This window comes from Erithacus rubecula (genome assembly GCF_903797595.1).
Source record: "Erithacus rubecula genome assembly, chromosome: 14".
Taxonomy (NCBI): domain Eukaryota; kingdom Metazoa; phylum Chordata; class Aves; order Passeriformes; family Muscicapidae; genus Erithacus; species Erithacus rubecula.
The window spans coordinates 18,103,246-18,117,226 of record NC_136666.1 but is presented as its reverse complement, the minus strand read 5'-3'; the positions used below and the strand labels follow the sequence as shown (position 1 = coordinate 18,117,226).

Genomic DNA, 13,981 nt, shown 5'->3' with positions numbered 1-13,981 from the left:
AAAAAGAAATGATTGCACAGGAAAGGAAAGAAAAAGAAATGATTGCACAGGAATGGAAAAAAAAGGAAATGAATGCACAGGAAAGGAAAGAAAAAGAAATGATTGCACAGGAAAGGAAAGAAAAAGAAATGAATGCACAGGAATGGAAAGAAAAGGAAATGAATGCACAGGAAAGGAAAGAAAAGGAAATGAATGCACAGGAATGGAAATAAAGGGAAATGCTTCCACAAGAATTAAGGGAAATTAAATTTTAAGAATTCCAAGGGTTAAAGGTGTGTTTTAATGGCAAATAAATCCCTGAGCACCAGGATGGGAATCTGCAGCTCCATTCCTGCCTCTGTCATTGCTGGGAAAGTGATTCTGTCTCCAGTTCCCCTCTGCCAGGAGGCCAAAATAATCTCTGAATTAAAGAATTGTAAAAAAATAAAATTGTAAATGATGGTTCATGGGTTGGAGAAGGGAAGGATCCAGGGAGACCCTGGAGATATCAAGGGATATCACAAAGTTACTGTGTCAAATTCTAAAAACATTTTTCTGTGTTTGCAGTATGTAAAAAAACATGGATGGATGGAGGGAGGGATGGATGGATGGATGGATGGATGGATGGAGGGATGGATGGATGGATGGATGGATGGATGGATGGATGGATGGATGGATGGATGGATGGATGGATGGATGGATGGAGGGATGGATGGATGGATGGATGGATGGATGGATGGATGGATGGATGGATGGATGGATGGATGGATGATGGATGGATGGAGGGATGGAGGGATGGGTGGGATGGAGGGATGGATGGATGGTGGATGGATGGATGGATGGATGGATGATGGATGGATGGATGGGATTATGGGATTTTTGGAAGGATGGAATTCCCAGAGCAGCTGTGGCTGCCCCAGGGTGAGGCTGGACAGGTCTGGAGCAGCCTGGGATGGTGGATCCTCTGACCATGGGATGGGATGAGCTGTAGGGTCTCTTCCCACCCAACCCACCCTAGGAAATTCCCATTATATCCCTGAAATTCCCATGGAAAAGCAGCAACAAAGGAGCCCAGAGCAGAGAACAGCCCTGCAAAGGTTTGGGCTGGATCCCCACAACACCTGAGGAACAAACTGAGATAAACCAGAACCCAAAAAACTTCCCAAACTTACCCAGCCCCACCCAAAACTGCTCAGACAGCACCAAACCCCAACCATCCATCCCCCAAACCCCCAGAGGATGCTCAGCCCTGCCCCAGCACATCCCAGCTGCTCCCAAATCCCATTTCTGGGGAATGCAGGGGAAGGGGCAGATGGAAACTTCTGGAATGTTCAACCCCAACTGCAGAATTGCTGCAGGAAATTGCTCAAACCAATTAAACTCCCTCATTCCTCCCTCTCCAATTCCTGGGCACCATCCACAGCCACTCCCCTCCCAATTACTCAACTTCAAATGAACCTTCTGCTCCCACATTAATTAGGGCAGCTCTGGGGTTTGATGGTTATTTTTCCTTGATGGTTATTTTTCCTTGATGGTTATTTTTCCTTGATGGTTATTTTTTTCTTTTATGTTCCTGCTGCTGGAGTGAACAAAAATTCACTGTAAAGTAAATCCCAGGAGGTTGTGCCAGGCCCTGAACAGAGTTTAGGGCATCTCCCTTCTCCTTGCTACTTGGAAAACAAAACCTAAAACACCACAAAATAAGGATAAAGGAAGGATAAAATAAAATAAGAATAAAGGAAGGATGAAGTAAGGATAAAGTAAGAATAAAATAATAAAATAAGAATGAAATAAGGATAAAATAAGCATAAAATAAGGATAAAATAAGGATGAAATAAGGTCAAAATAAGAATAAAATAAGGATCAAGTAAGAATAAAGTAAGGATGAAATAAGAATAAAGTAGGAATAAAGAAGGAATGAAGTAGGAATAAAATAAGAATAAAATAAGGATGAAATAAGGATAAAATAAGAATAAAGTAAGAATAAAGTAAGAATGAAATAAGAATAAAGTAAGAAAAAAGTAAGCATGAAATAAGAATAAAATAAGAATGAAATAAGTATAAAGTAAGAATAAAATAAAGATAAAATAAGAATGGAATAAGGATAAAATAAGAATAAAGCAAGAATAACATAAAGATAAAATAAGAATAAAATAAGGATAAAGTAAGAATAAAGTAAGGATAAAATAAAAATAAAATCAGGATAAAATCTTTTGCTTCTGTATAAAGGAAACAGTGATGCTTCAAACACATCAAGTGATGAAGACCTGACAGTAATTATTTGCCAGAGATAAATGCTTCCACTTTGCAATATTTATGTAAAAAAAAATAAAAAAAATTTAAAAACCAAACAAAACTAAGGATTTGAGGTGTAAATAATTTAATGAAGCACCTGGGACTTCATTAAATTAATATCTGGCAAAGCACATGCAGATATTCCAAAGCAAATCCTTCACCCAAGGAAAAATCTCAGAAAAGTCTCTTGATGGAGCCCAAAAAACAACAAAAAAAAAATTATAAAATTAAATACTTCAGGGAATCAGAATAAGTGACACAACCAACCTACAAACAGCACTGAGATTTGATTTTATCCTTTTCTTGAAAATTTTTACCCAAAACTCACATTCTGCCCCCTGAGCAATGCTGGAAGAATTCCTGCTTTCTGTTGGAATGTTCAAGAAACAGTTTGGGGCTTGTTTTATATTTTCTCACATGTTTTTTTGAACATGCAAAACAACCAAAAAAAAAAAAAAAAAAAAAAAAAAAACCAAGCTAATTAACTGCTTTAGCCCTATCTAACAGGAGAATTTTTATTGTTCCTTAATTAAGCAAACAGCAGATCAAAAGGTAGGGGCAGAAGAAGATGTCAAATATAAAATCTCCTCTTTTTAGAACAGGAAAAAAAACCCCAAAAAACATTTAGATTCAGCAAGTTCTCCCTAGAAATATTGCTATAAAGTATTGATTTTTTTTTTTTTTTTTTTTACCAGGCTCAATTGACTGAAAAGTTGTTTGTATAGCAATATTGGCCAAGCCAATATAGTGGAACAATTTTGCTCCACACAAGTAATCAAGTGTATTTCTAAAGTATAATTATACTGTCATAAAAATAAAGCTAAGATACCTCTTCTCTCCAAGCCATAAACCACTTGCAGCTGTAAAAAAAACCCCAAATAAATGAAATCCATTTTCTAACTAAACATAGTCTTCCAAAGAGAACAACCCCAAAAGTGATCAATACTTCTATCTCAATAAAATATCCCAATAGTGCTTCATTCCCATGAAAAAAAGAAAAAAATAAAATAAAATAAAATAAAACACAGCCAGGAAATTTTTTGCTCAGTGACCTGTGACGTGTTCCTGAGCAGCAGGAATATTTCACTGCCATAATGGATATGAGTTAGGATAAAGAGCTGGGCAGGAGGGGGAGTGGAAAAAAAAAAAAAAAAACCAACAAAATAAAACCCAAATAAGGGTAATAAAAAGATAAAAAGGGCAGGGACAGGCTGGTGGTTCAGCTGCAGATCAATTCCCCAGGCTGGAAACTGCCCCAACCTCTGCAATTCATCTCACCTGACAAATGCTCATTGATTTACTGGAATAAAATATCAAATATCCCTGGGCACTGCAGCTGCAATTCCTGATTTCCTGCTGGGCTGGGGATGCTCTGCTGGGCAGGGAGGGTTGGGAACTTTTTGGGAAAAAGGTTGGAGCCAGGTTGGGAATGCTCAGCAGGATCCAGGGAATCCTCAGAGCCCTTTTGGAGGGATTTGGGATGAGGGATGGAGGATTCAGAGTGGAAAAATGGAGATTTAAATGGGATTTTGGGCTGGGATGTGCTGGAGCCAGGCTGGGAATGTTCTCCTGGAGAAGGGAAGGATCCAGAACCCCTTTAGAGGGATTTGGGATAAGGGATGGAAGATTCAGAGTGGAAAAGTGGATATTTAAATGGGATTTTGGGCAGGAATTCCTGGCTGGGATGTGCTGGAGCCAGGCTGGGAATGTTCTCCTGGAGAAGGGAAGGATCCAGAACCCCTTTAGAGGGATTTGGGATAAGGGATGGAAGATTCAGAGTGGAAAAGTGGATATTTAAATGGGATTTTGGGCTGGAATTCCTGGCTAGGATGGGATGGGATGGGCTGGAGCCAGCCTGGGAATGTTTCCTTGGAGAAGGGAAGGATCCAGGGAATCCTCAGAGCCCCTCTGGAGGGATTTGGGATGAGGGATGGAAGGACAGCACACAGGGAATGGCTTCAGAGTGGAAAAATTGAGAATTATATGGATCCTGGGAAGAATTCCTGGCTGGGATGGAATTCCCAGAGCAGCTCTGGCTGCCCCTGGATCCCTGGAATGCCCAAGGCCAGGCTGGAACCTGGGACAGTGCAAAGTGTCCCTGCCCAGGCAGGGCTGGAATGGGATAAACAAAGTTATTTTCCAGCCCAAACCACTGGAGGATTCCATGATAAAGTGTAAAATATCATGATATTTGACATAAAATATAAAAGATAAAAGCAGGAAAAGGCTGGGGTGCCTCCTGCAGCTGCTCAGGGATATTTTAAATTAGAACAGAGGCACAGAAACTCCTCCCTGACACAGGAGGGGCTCCTGCCTTTCCAGGGAGGATTTATATATAATATAATAATATCTACAATAAAATCAGAAAACAACACAACTTCCTCAAATCCCAGGAATTCTGAGCCACCTTCCACCCCTCCAAGCCCAACCTGATTTTTTTCAAAGTCCACCCCAAATCTGCATTTTCTCCTTGGAAGTTTTGGAAGCTCGTTTCCATCAAACCCTCTGATGGGAGGAGTTGTTTTGTTTTGCAATGCTGGCAACCAATTAGAAACTAAACTAAATGCACCGTGGCTTTTAAAACATTTTAGGGAGGGAAAAAAAAAAAATAAATTAATATCAAAGTTAAAATGTCTGAGGTATAAACAAAACCCTAATGGGATGCTGGGTTACTGCAGATGGGAAGCAGCTCTCTGGAGGAAACCTTTATTATTCCCTCAGGGCTTCCTGACAAAGTCTGGATTTCTTAATTCCCACTGGAATATTTTTCATACCCCACTGCAGACTATTAAATCCCAGCTATTACATTCTGTACTTTAAACTTTGCACAAGAAGTTTTCTCAACAGGAAGAGTCTTATCAATTTTGACAGGATTAAAATCAATGCTGGCTGCAGGGTGGGAACTTCAGGGCCAAAATTTGGGGTGGGAGAAGCAGGAAAAGGAATGAGGGATTCTGCAGGGGCATCCAAATCCCACTTTCTACCACCCAGAAAAGATCCAAATCTGTGTTAAAACCAGAACAAAACACCCCAGAATGGTTTTAAAATTCACAGTGGAATTTCTTCCACCCGCAGAGCCGCACGGACTCGAAAACACTCAAAACACAAAATAAAAACCCGCTGTGACAGCTGAATTTTTAACCAGATTCCCACTGATTTTTCCGGGAGGGATTTCCAACGAAATCTGATTTTTTTTTTGGAGCAGATTTCATTGGAAATCTGAATTTTTTTTTGCCAGGTTTCCCCACTCACTTGTAGACGGTGCCGCCGTTGCCGTGGCCGAGGATGTCTCGGTATCGAATGTCTTGTTCATTCATCTCCAAGAAAAAAAATAAAATAAAATCAAAATAAAAAATAAAAAAAACCACAACAAAAGAGAGATGTCATGTGGGGATGGAAATGTCAAGGAAAAGCAACTCCAGGCCATAAACAACAAGCAGGCTGGGTCATTTCAAGTTCAGCTGCAAGAAGGAGAAGATCAATACAACATTTGCTGTCCAATTTATAAAGGACGATACCAAGGGACAAAGTGATGGAAAGTTTAATGACAATTTGTTTGCCTGGGTCATTTCATTAAAGTTTGATAAAAGGTGTCAGAATGGAATGATATAATAGAGCTCAAGAGGGTCAGGGCACTGAGACTGAGAGGAAAAAGCAGCACAGCCAAAGTTGGAGGTGATGGGAACAACCCTGGAAAAGTTCAGGGTTTATTTTGGAATTATTCGTCAGGATTATTCACTCTGCACAGCTCATTTTATACTTTTTTTTTTTTTTAATTTAATTTAATTTTTTTTTCAAATTAAAACATGCTCTGGAATTGTAATTGAAGTTGTTTTCCTTGAATGCACAACAATTTTTTTTTGCCTCGGTCTTTGCGCTCATTGGGATGAGTCAGAAATTCAGAATTTTTCAGAATTTCAGCAGCAGCTGATCAAAGCTCTGCACGCTGCAAACTTCTGAATTTGACTTTTTATTTTTTATTTTTTTTTTAAATATATGGATTTTATAGCAGCTTAAAACATTGCCCAAGAAACAATTCAAATATAAAATCCCAGTTCAAGCTTCTCCTGGACGAATTTGCACAAATTAAAAATATCACTAAAGACATTTTTGCAATGCACATTAAATATTTTAATCAGAATTAATTCTGGGCTGAAAACATTTTTTTTTTCCCAAGAATTTCCCACCATTGCCAGATGATTTTAAGTAGAAAATATTTGGGCAAATCCTGCTTTGTAAAGATATTTCCAAGGAAATATTAACTGGTTTTCAGTAATTACTTGTATTTTATGGGACACCAAGTGAAATATTTCATAAATATTAAATATTTGATTGGCCTGGCTGCTTAAAAATGTCATTTTTGTGTATTAACACAAGTGATGGTAACAAGCTCAAATGTCCCAAAGAGTCAATATCAGCATTTCTAATGAGCAGAAAATGAAATATTTTATTGATTTCTAAGAAGTTGTAAGGACAGAAATGATTAATCCAAAAATTGATGGTTTTTTTCCTTTCACTACCTGAGCAAAAAATGTGATTTCTCACTGGAATTGCTACAGAGGGATGAAAAAACCTGAGTTGAGACAACTCCAATTAATTATTTTATTATGTTTGTAATTAAACCTGGGTTTATGATGAAAATCAACATTTATTTCAATACTGGATGATGATTTTAATTCTGAAATCATCAGAAAATGCAAAATAAAAAGGGGGGGAAAATTATTCCTCACGAGGAACAATCACTCATGAATGGGATTTAAAATAAATAAAGAACTCACAGTGGGTCCCTAAAATAAAAATAATTTCTCCCATCCTGCAGGTTCTGTTATTTTATGGATTTGACAAAAAAAATCCAAATATTCCCAAAATTCTCCTCCTGGACCAATCACTCTGAAGGGAAACCCAAAGAACCCACAAAACCATCAAAAAAACCCCAAAAATCAACCAACCAAAAAACCCCAAAAAACTCAAAAATCAACCAAAAAAACCCCAAAAAATAAAAAACAAGCAAAATAACCAAAAAAAAAAACCCAAGTAAAAACACCTGGCTGGGGATGAAACCAAGATGGGTTTTTGGGAATTATTAAAAGAAAAATTGCCAATTAATTTTTTTTGTTTTTTGGTAAATTATTAAGAGCAAAATTCCCAATTAATAATCCTGATGAAATCAGGGTGTGTTTTTTTCAAATCATTAAAAGCCAATTTCCCAATTAATCCTGATAAAAATCAAGGTGAGACTTTTTGTAAATTATTAAAAGCCAAATGGTCAATTAATCCTGATGAAATCAAATTGGGTTTTTTATAAATTATTAAGAACAAAATTCTAATTAATGCAAATAAAATCAGTGTGTGTTTTTTATATATTATTATGAACAAAATTCCCAATTAATCCAATTAATCCAATTAAATCAGGGTGTGTTTTTTGTAAATGATTAAGAACAAAATTCCCAATTAATCCTGATAAAATCAAGATGGATTTTCTGTAAACTATTAAGAACAAAATTTGAATTAATCCCAATTAAATCAGGGTGGGTTTTTTATAAATTATTAAGAGCCAAATTCAAATTAATCAAAATAAAATCAGGGTGGGTTTTCTGTATATTATTAAGAACCAAATTCCCAATTAATCCAATTAACCCAAATTAAATCAGGGTGTGTTTTTTGGTAAATTATTAAGAACCAAATTTGAATTAATCCAAATTAAATCAGGGTGGGTTTTTTATAAATTATTAAGAACCAAATTTGAATTAATCCAAATTAAATCAGGGTGGGTTTTTTATATATTATGAGGAACCAAATTCCCAATTAATCTAAATTAAATCAAGGTGGATTTTTTGTAAATGATTAAGACCCAAATTCCCAATTAATCCTGATAAAACCAAGGTAGATTTTTCATATATTATTAAGAACTAAACGCCCAATTAATAATCTTGATGAAACCAGGGTGGATTTTCTGTAAATTATTAAGAACAAAATTTGAATTAATCCCAATTAAATCAGGGTGGGTTTTTTATAAATCATTAAGAACAAAATTCGAATTAATCCCAATAAAATCAGGGTGTGTTTTTTATAAATTATTAAGAACCAAATTCCCAATTAATCCAATTAATCCCAATTAAATGAAGGTGGATTTTCTATAAATGATTAAAACCCCAATGCCCCATCAGGGCTGAGAGGGAGGAGCAGAATCAGGAAATTCAGGGAAATTCCTGAAGAAGTTGCTGCCCCTCCATCAGTGCAGAATCAATGGCAGCCACTTCCCCTGAGTGACAGCAGAGAAAGAAATAAATCACTGAAGAAATGAAATTAATAAATATTTATATCCCATCCCCCAGCCACTCCTCAGCTGCCAATAGTTGATTTATAGGCCCTGATTTTAATGATTGACAGTAATTCCTTATTGGAGAAAAAATGGAAACTCGTGGGGAGTGCATCAAAGCAGAAACCAAAAAAAAAAATTAAAAAGAAAATTAAAAAATTAAATTTAAAAATTAAAATAAAAATTAAAAATTAAAAAAATGTACCAGGCCAGATTTAAGTAATGATTAACAATAATTCCTTATTGGAGAAAAATGGAAACTCATGGGGAGTGCATCAAAGCAGAAACAAAAAAAAAAAAAATTAAAAAGAAAATTAAAAAATAAAATTAAAAAATTAAAATAAAAATTAAAACTTAAAAAAATGTACCAGGGCAGATTTAAATAATGATTAACAGCAATTCCTTATTGGAGAAAAATGGAAACTCATGGGGAGTGCCTCAAAGCAGAAAGTACCAAAAAAAATTTAAAAATTTAAAAAAATTTTTATTCTGGGCTCTAAGATCCTTCCAACCCCAAATATTCCATGATTCTGAGATTATTCCAGATTTTCACTTGAGAGTCTAAAATCCTTTCTAACCAAAAATATTCCATGATTATTAAATTATTCCACATTTTCATTTGAGAGTCTAAAATCCTTTCTAACCAAAAAAAAAAATCCAGGATTTTGAAATTATTCCAGATTATATTTCCAATTTGGGGTCTAAGATCCTTTTCCAACCCCAAATCATTCCATGATTCTAAAATTATCTCAAATTTTCATTCTGGGTTCTAAATTCCTTCCAACCCAAAATTTTCCATGATTCTGAGATTATTCCAGATTTTCATTTGAGAGTCTAAAATCCTTTCTAACAAAAAAAAAAAAACAAACAGGATTCTGAAATTATTTCAGATTATTTTTAATCTGGGCTCTAAAATTCCTTCCCAACCCAAAATATTCCATGATTCTCATGGAATAAAACCAAGAATTCCATCCCATAATAACCTGTAAAGAAAACAGGTGAACTATCTAGAAATAAAGAAATTTAATCAACAGAATGGCCAAACAGTAAATTAATGACCAATGAAATGAATCTCAGCAGAATTTTAACCAATTAAATAAATGCTTTAAATTAAATGCAGTATCTTCGAATATTCCCGTAAAGATCAATTAAATTTTTAAGCAAATAAAAAATTTTAAGGAAATAAAAAACTATTTGTAAGTGAATAAAAATTCAACTGTTTCTAAGGAAATATAAATTCAACTATTTCTAAGTAAAGAAAAATTCAAGCATTTATATTTTCTGTTTTCTAATGCTTCTATTTTCTAATTTTTATTTTATTCTAATATCTTCTATTTTCTAATACTGTTCAAAAGAGATAAAAATTCAATTTCTAAGTAAACAAAAATTCAACTATTAGTAAATAAACAAAAATTCAAGTATTTGAATTTTCTAATTTCTACCTATTCTAATATCTTCTGTTTTCTAATACTATTTTAATAAAAATTCAACTATTTCTAAGTAAATAATTATTTCAGAGTAAATCAAAAGCAGATCCCCAGCACCCACCTGGCCATTGGCAAGAATTTTCTTCAGCTCTGCAGAGGATTTTTTTAAACTGGAAAAGAAACAAATAAAATAAGATTATTTTAATTTTTTTTTTTCTATTTAAAAGGGGTTTTTTTTTAAGATTTTTAAGGGTTTTTTTTAGAATTTTTAAGGGTTTTTTTTAGATTTTTTTTAGGGTTTTTTAGGTCAAACTCTGCTCCAAACTGCCTGGGCAGCAAAACTTTATCTCAAAGGGATAAATTCTGCTCTTATTACTGAAAATAAATTAAAAAATTAAATAAATAAATGAAAAAAGTCACAGATTATTATTAGCAGGAACCGTGCAAACACAAATTGCAGATTTGGGGGGAAAAATGAGAGAAAAAAAGAGAAAAGAGGGGAAAAAAAGAGAGGGAAATAAAAATAAAATAAATATATTTTAAAAAATTTAAAAAAAAAAAGGATCCTGGTTTAAAACTTTATCTCAAAGGGACAGTCTGCTCTTAATGCTGAATTAAAAATAAAAATAAAAAAAGAAGAACAAAATGAAATATTCTTGAAAGGCCTGTGCAGGTGGCTGTCACAGGTGATTATCAGCAGAACAGTGCAAAGACAAATTGCAGATTTGGGGGGAAAAACGAGGGGAAAAAAAGAGAAAAGAGGGAAAAAAAATGGAGAAAAAAAGTGAGGAGGGGAAAAAAAAGAGAGAGGAAAAAAAAGAGAGGGAAATAAAATAAATATATTTTAAAAAATTAAAAAAAAAAAGGATCCTGGTTTAAAACTTTATCTCAAAGGGACATTCTGCTCTTAATGCTGAATTAAAAATAAAAATAAAAAAAGAAGAACAAAATGAAATATTCTTGAAAGGCCTGTGCAGGTGGCTGTCACAGGTGATTATCAGCAGAACAGTGCAAACACAAATTGCAGATTTGGGGGGAAAAATGAGGGAAAAAAAGAGAAAAGAGGGAAAAAAAGAGAGAGGAAAAAAAAGAGAGGGAAATAAAAATAAAATAAATATATTTTAAAAAATTTAAAAAAAAAAAAAAGAGGATCCTGGTTTAAAACTTTATCTCAAAGGGACACTCTGCTCTTAATGCTGAATTAAAAATAAAATAAAAAAAAGAGAATAAAATGAAATATTCTTGAAAGGCCTGTGCAGGTGGCTGTCACAGGTGATTATCAGCAGAACAGTGCAAACACAAATTGCAGATTTGCTGCCTTTGTTCTTTAATCAGCCTCTTGTTCCCACGACTGCTTGAAAGCAAAAATGAAAAAAAAAAAATAAAAAGTTTTCCAAGGAAACACAAGTTGATCTTGTCATCTTTTCATGACTAACAATTTGTGAACATGAAACAAAAAGAGAGACTTTCAATGACTTCAAAAAACAAAAACTCCAGAAGGGTTTTTTTTTAGGAAAAGGAATGGCAATTAACCAGCAGAGAAGGTGACAAGAATCTTCTGGAAATTCATTTTCAGTGCACTTGAAGAAGAAACTCAAAGTAGTGAAAAAGCCAAACATGCAGCAGTGAGAGGAAAATCAGCTTTATTTAGGTTTACCTCAGACTGGGGGGTGCAGAGCATGAAGATATTCAGATTTATTTTCATTTTTCATTCTCATTTCAGATTTTATTTTCATTTTTAGGAGTTAGTGATTGGACTGAACGTTCTCCAAACTTTGCCAGGATTTTTTTTTTTTTGGTTGTTGTTTTATTGTTGGTTTTTTTTTGTTTTTTTCATCTCCACAAATACTGGGATTTGTGATTTTTAGATGAGGTTTCCAGTGGGAAAAACCTCCAGCCCTGGATGAGGCTGGAAATTCTCACAGTGAAAATTGGATTTGTGGGATTGTCCCATCCAAAATTCACTTTTAAAAGTGCCCAAATCACCACAAACATTAACTCTCATCATGTTCATCTGTGCTAATTCCTCTTTTTTTCATCTTTACAACATTTTTTCTTTCCTTTTCTCTCTGAGCAGGATGGATAAATGGAATATGATGTGCTTATTAAAATCATGGAATAATTGAGGTTGAAAGGAGCCTCCAGAGAATTCCCAGCAAATCCAAATTTCTCCAGCAACAAATCCTTATTTCCCCTGGAATTCCCACCAATCCCTCATTTTTTTTCCATTAAATTCCCACCAATCCCTCATCTTTTTCCCCCCCCAGAATTCCCACCAATCCCTATTTTTTCCATTTAATTCCCACCAATCCCTTTTTTTTTTTTTCCATTGAATTCCCACCAATCCCTTATTTTTTTTCCCATTAAATTCCCACCAATTCCTCATTTTTTTTCCATTGAATTCCCACCAATCCCTCTTTTTTTTTTTTCCATTAAATTCCCACCAATCCCTCTTTTTTTTTTTTTTCCCCATGAAATTCCCACCAATCCCTCTTTCTCCAGCAGCCCCCACCCCCACAAAAACCACAAATTTCTGCTTTTCCCACTGGAAAATCCACTCAATCCCCAGATTTTCTGGCAGGAGCCACACTCAGGGGGCTGTTTTGGTTTAAAAAAAAAAATAAAATAAAATTGCAAAGCTGAGCCAGGAGTGAGAATTTGGAGGTGGAGCAGATTCCCAAAATTTCCCAACCTCTGGAATCACCCACTTGGGTTTGTGTGAGCACCAGGAGAGGAGCAGGGAGAGCTGAGAGAGGGATGGGGACAAGGGACAGGAGACTGGGAATGGCTTCAGAGGGGAAAAATGGAGATTTAAATGGGATTTTGGGCAGGAATTCCTGGCTGGGATGGGATGGGATGGGATGGGATAATGGGATGGGATGGGATGGGATGGGATAGGGATGGGATGGGATGGGATGGGATGGGATGGGATGGGATGGGATGGGATGGGATGGGATGGGATGGGATGGGATGGGATGGGATGGGATGGGATGGGATGGGATGGGATGGGATGGGATGGGATGGGATGGGTGGGGTGGGATGGGATGGGATGCTGGAGCCAAACTGGGAATGTTTAGCTGGAGAAGGGAAGGATCCAGGGAATCCTCAGAGCCCCTTCCAGGAGAGATGGAGAGGGACTGGACCAAGGGACAGGACACAGAGAATGGGTGGAAAAGTGGAGATTAAATGGGACACTGGGCAGGAATGAAGCGGGAGCAGGGAGGGCTGGAATTGCCAGAGGAAGGAGAGGGGGCAGGGCAGGAGCAGAGCTCACCTGTGGCTGGGCAGCCCCTCGGGGGCACCTGAGCTGCTGCTGCTGCTGGTGGCTCCTGCCCTGGTGTTCACCTGCAGGAGGGAGGGACAGCAGGTGAGCAGGGTGGGACAGGGCGGGGACAGGGTGGGACAGGGCTGGGACAGGGTGGGACAGCGTGGGACAGGGTGGGGACAGGGTGGGGACAGGGTGGGGACAGGGCGGGGACAGGGTGGGGACAGGGTGGGGACAGGGTGGGACAGGGCTGGGGACAGGGTGGGGACAGGGTGGGACAGGGTGGGACAGGGTGGGGACAGGGTGGGGCAGGGTGGGGACAGGGTGTGACAGGGTGGGGACAGGGTGGGGACAGGGTGGGGACAGGGCTGGGGACAGGGAGGGGACAGCATGGGACAGGGTGGGGACAGGGTGGGGACAGGGTGGGGACAGGGCGGGGACAGGGTGGGGACAGGGTGGGGACAGGGTGGGACAGGGCTGGGGACAGGGTGGGGACAGGGTGGGACAGGGTGGGGACAGGGTGGGACAGGGTGGGACAGGGTGGGACAGGGTGGGGCAGGGTGGGGACAGGGTGGGGCAGGGCTGGGGACAGGGTGGGGACAGCATGGGACAGGGTGGGGACAGCATGGGACAGGGCTGGGGACAGGGTGGGACAGGGCTGGGACAGGGTGGGGACAGGGTGGGACAGCGTGGGAC

General features: G+C 37.5%; 1 protein-coding gene across 1 annotated transcript in view; it reads right to left on the bottom strand.

Moving 5' to 3' along the window:
* The window catches only part of MAP2K5 (mitogen-activated protein kinase kinase 5), a 110,003-nt gene that overhangs the window by 76,124 nt on the left and 19,898 nt on the right, over positions 1–13,981 (bottom strand). Inside the window, exons 6-8 of the mRNA XM_079317745.1 lie at positions 13,295–13,365; positions 10,142–10,190; positions 5,527–5,591 (exon numbers count right to left, since the gene is read on the bottom strand). Of these exons, the coding sequence (XP_079173871.1) occupies positions 5,527–5,591; positions 10,142–10,190; positions 13,295–13,365 (185 nt within the window). The remainder of the gene's footprint in view (positions 1–5,526; positions 5,592–10,141; positions 10,191–13,294; positions 13,366–13,981) is intronic.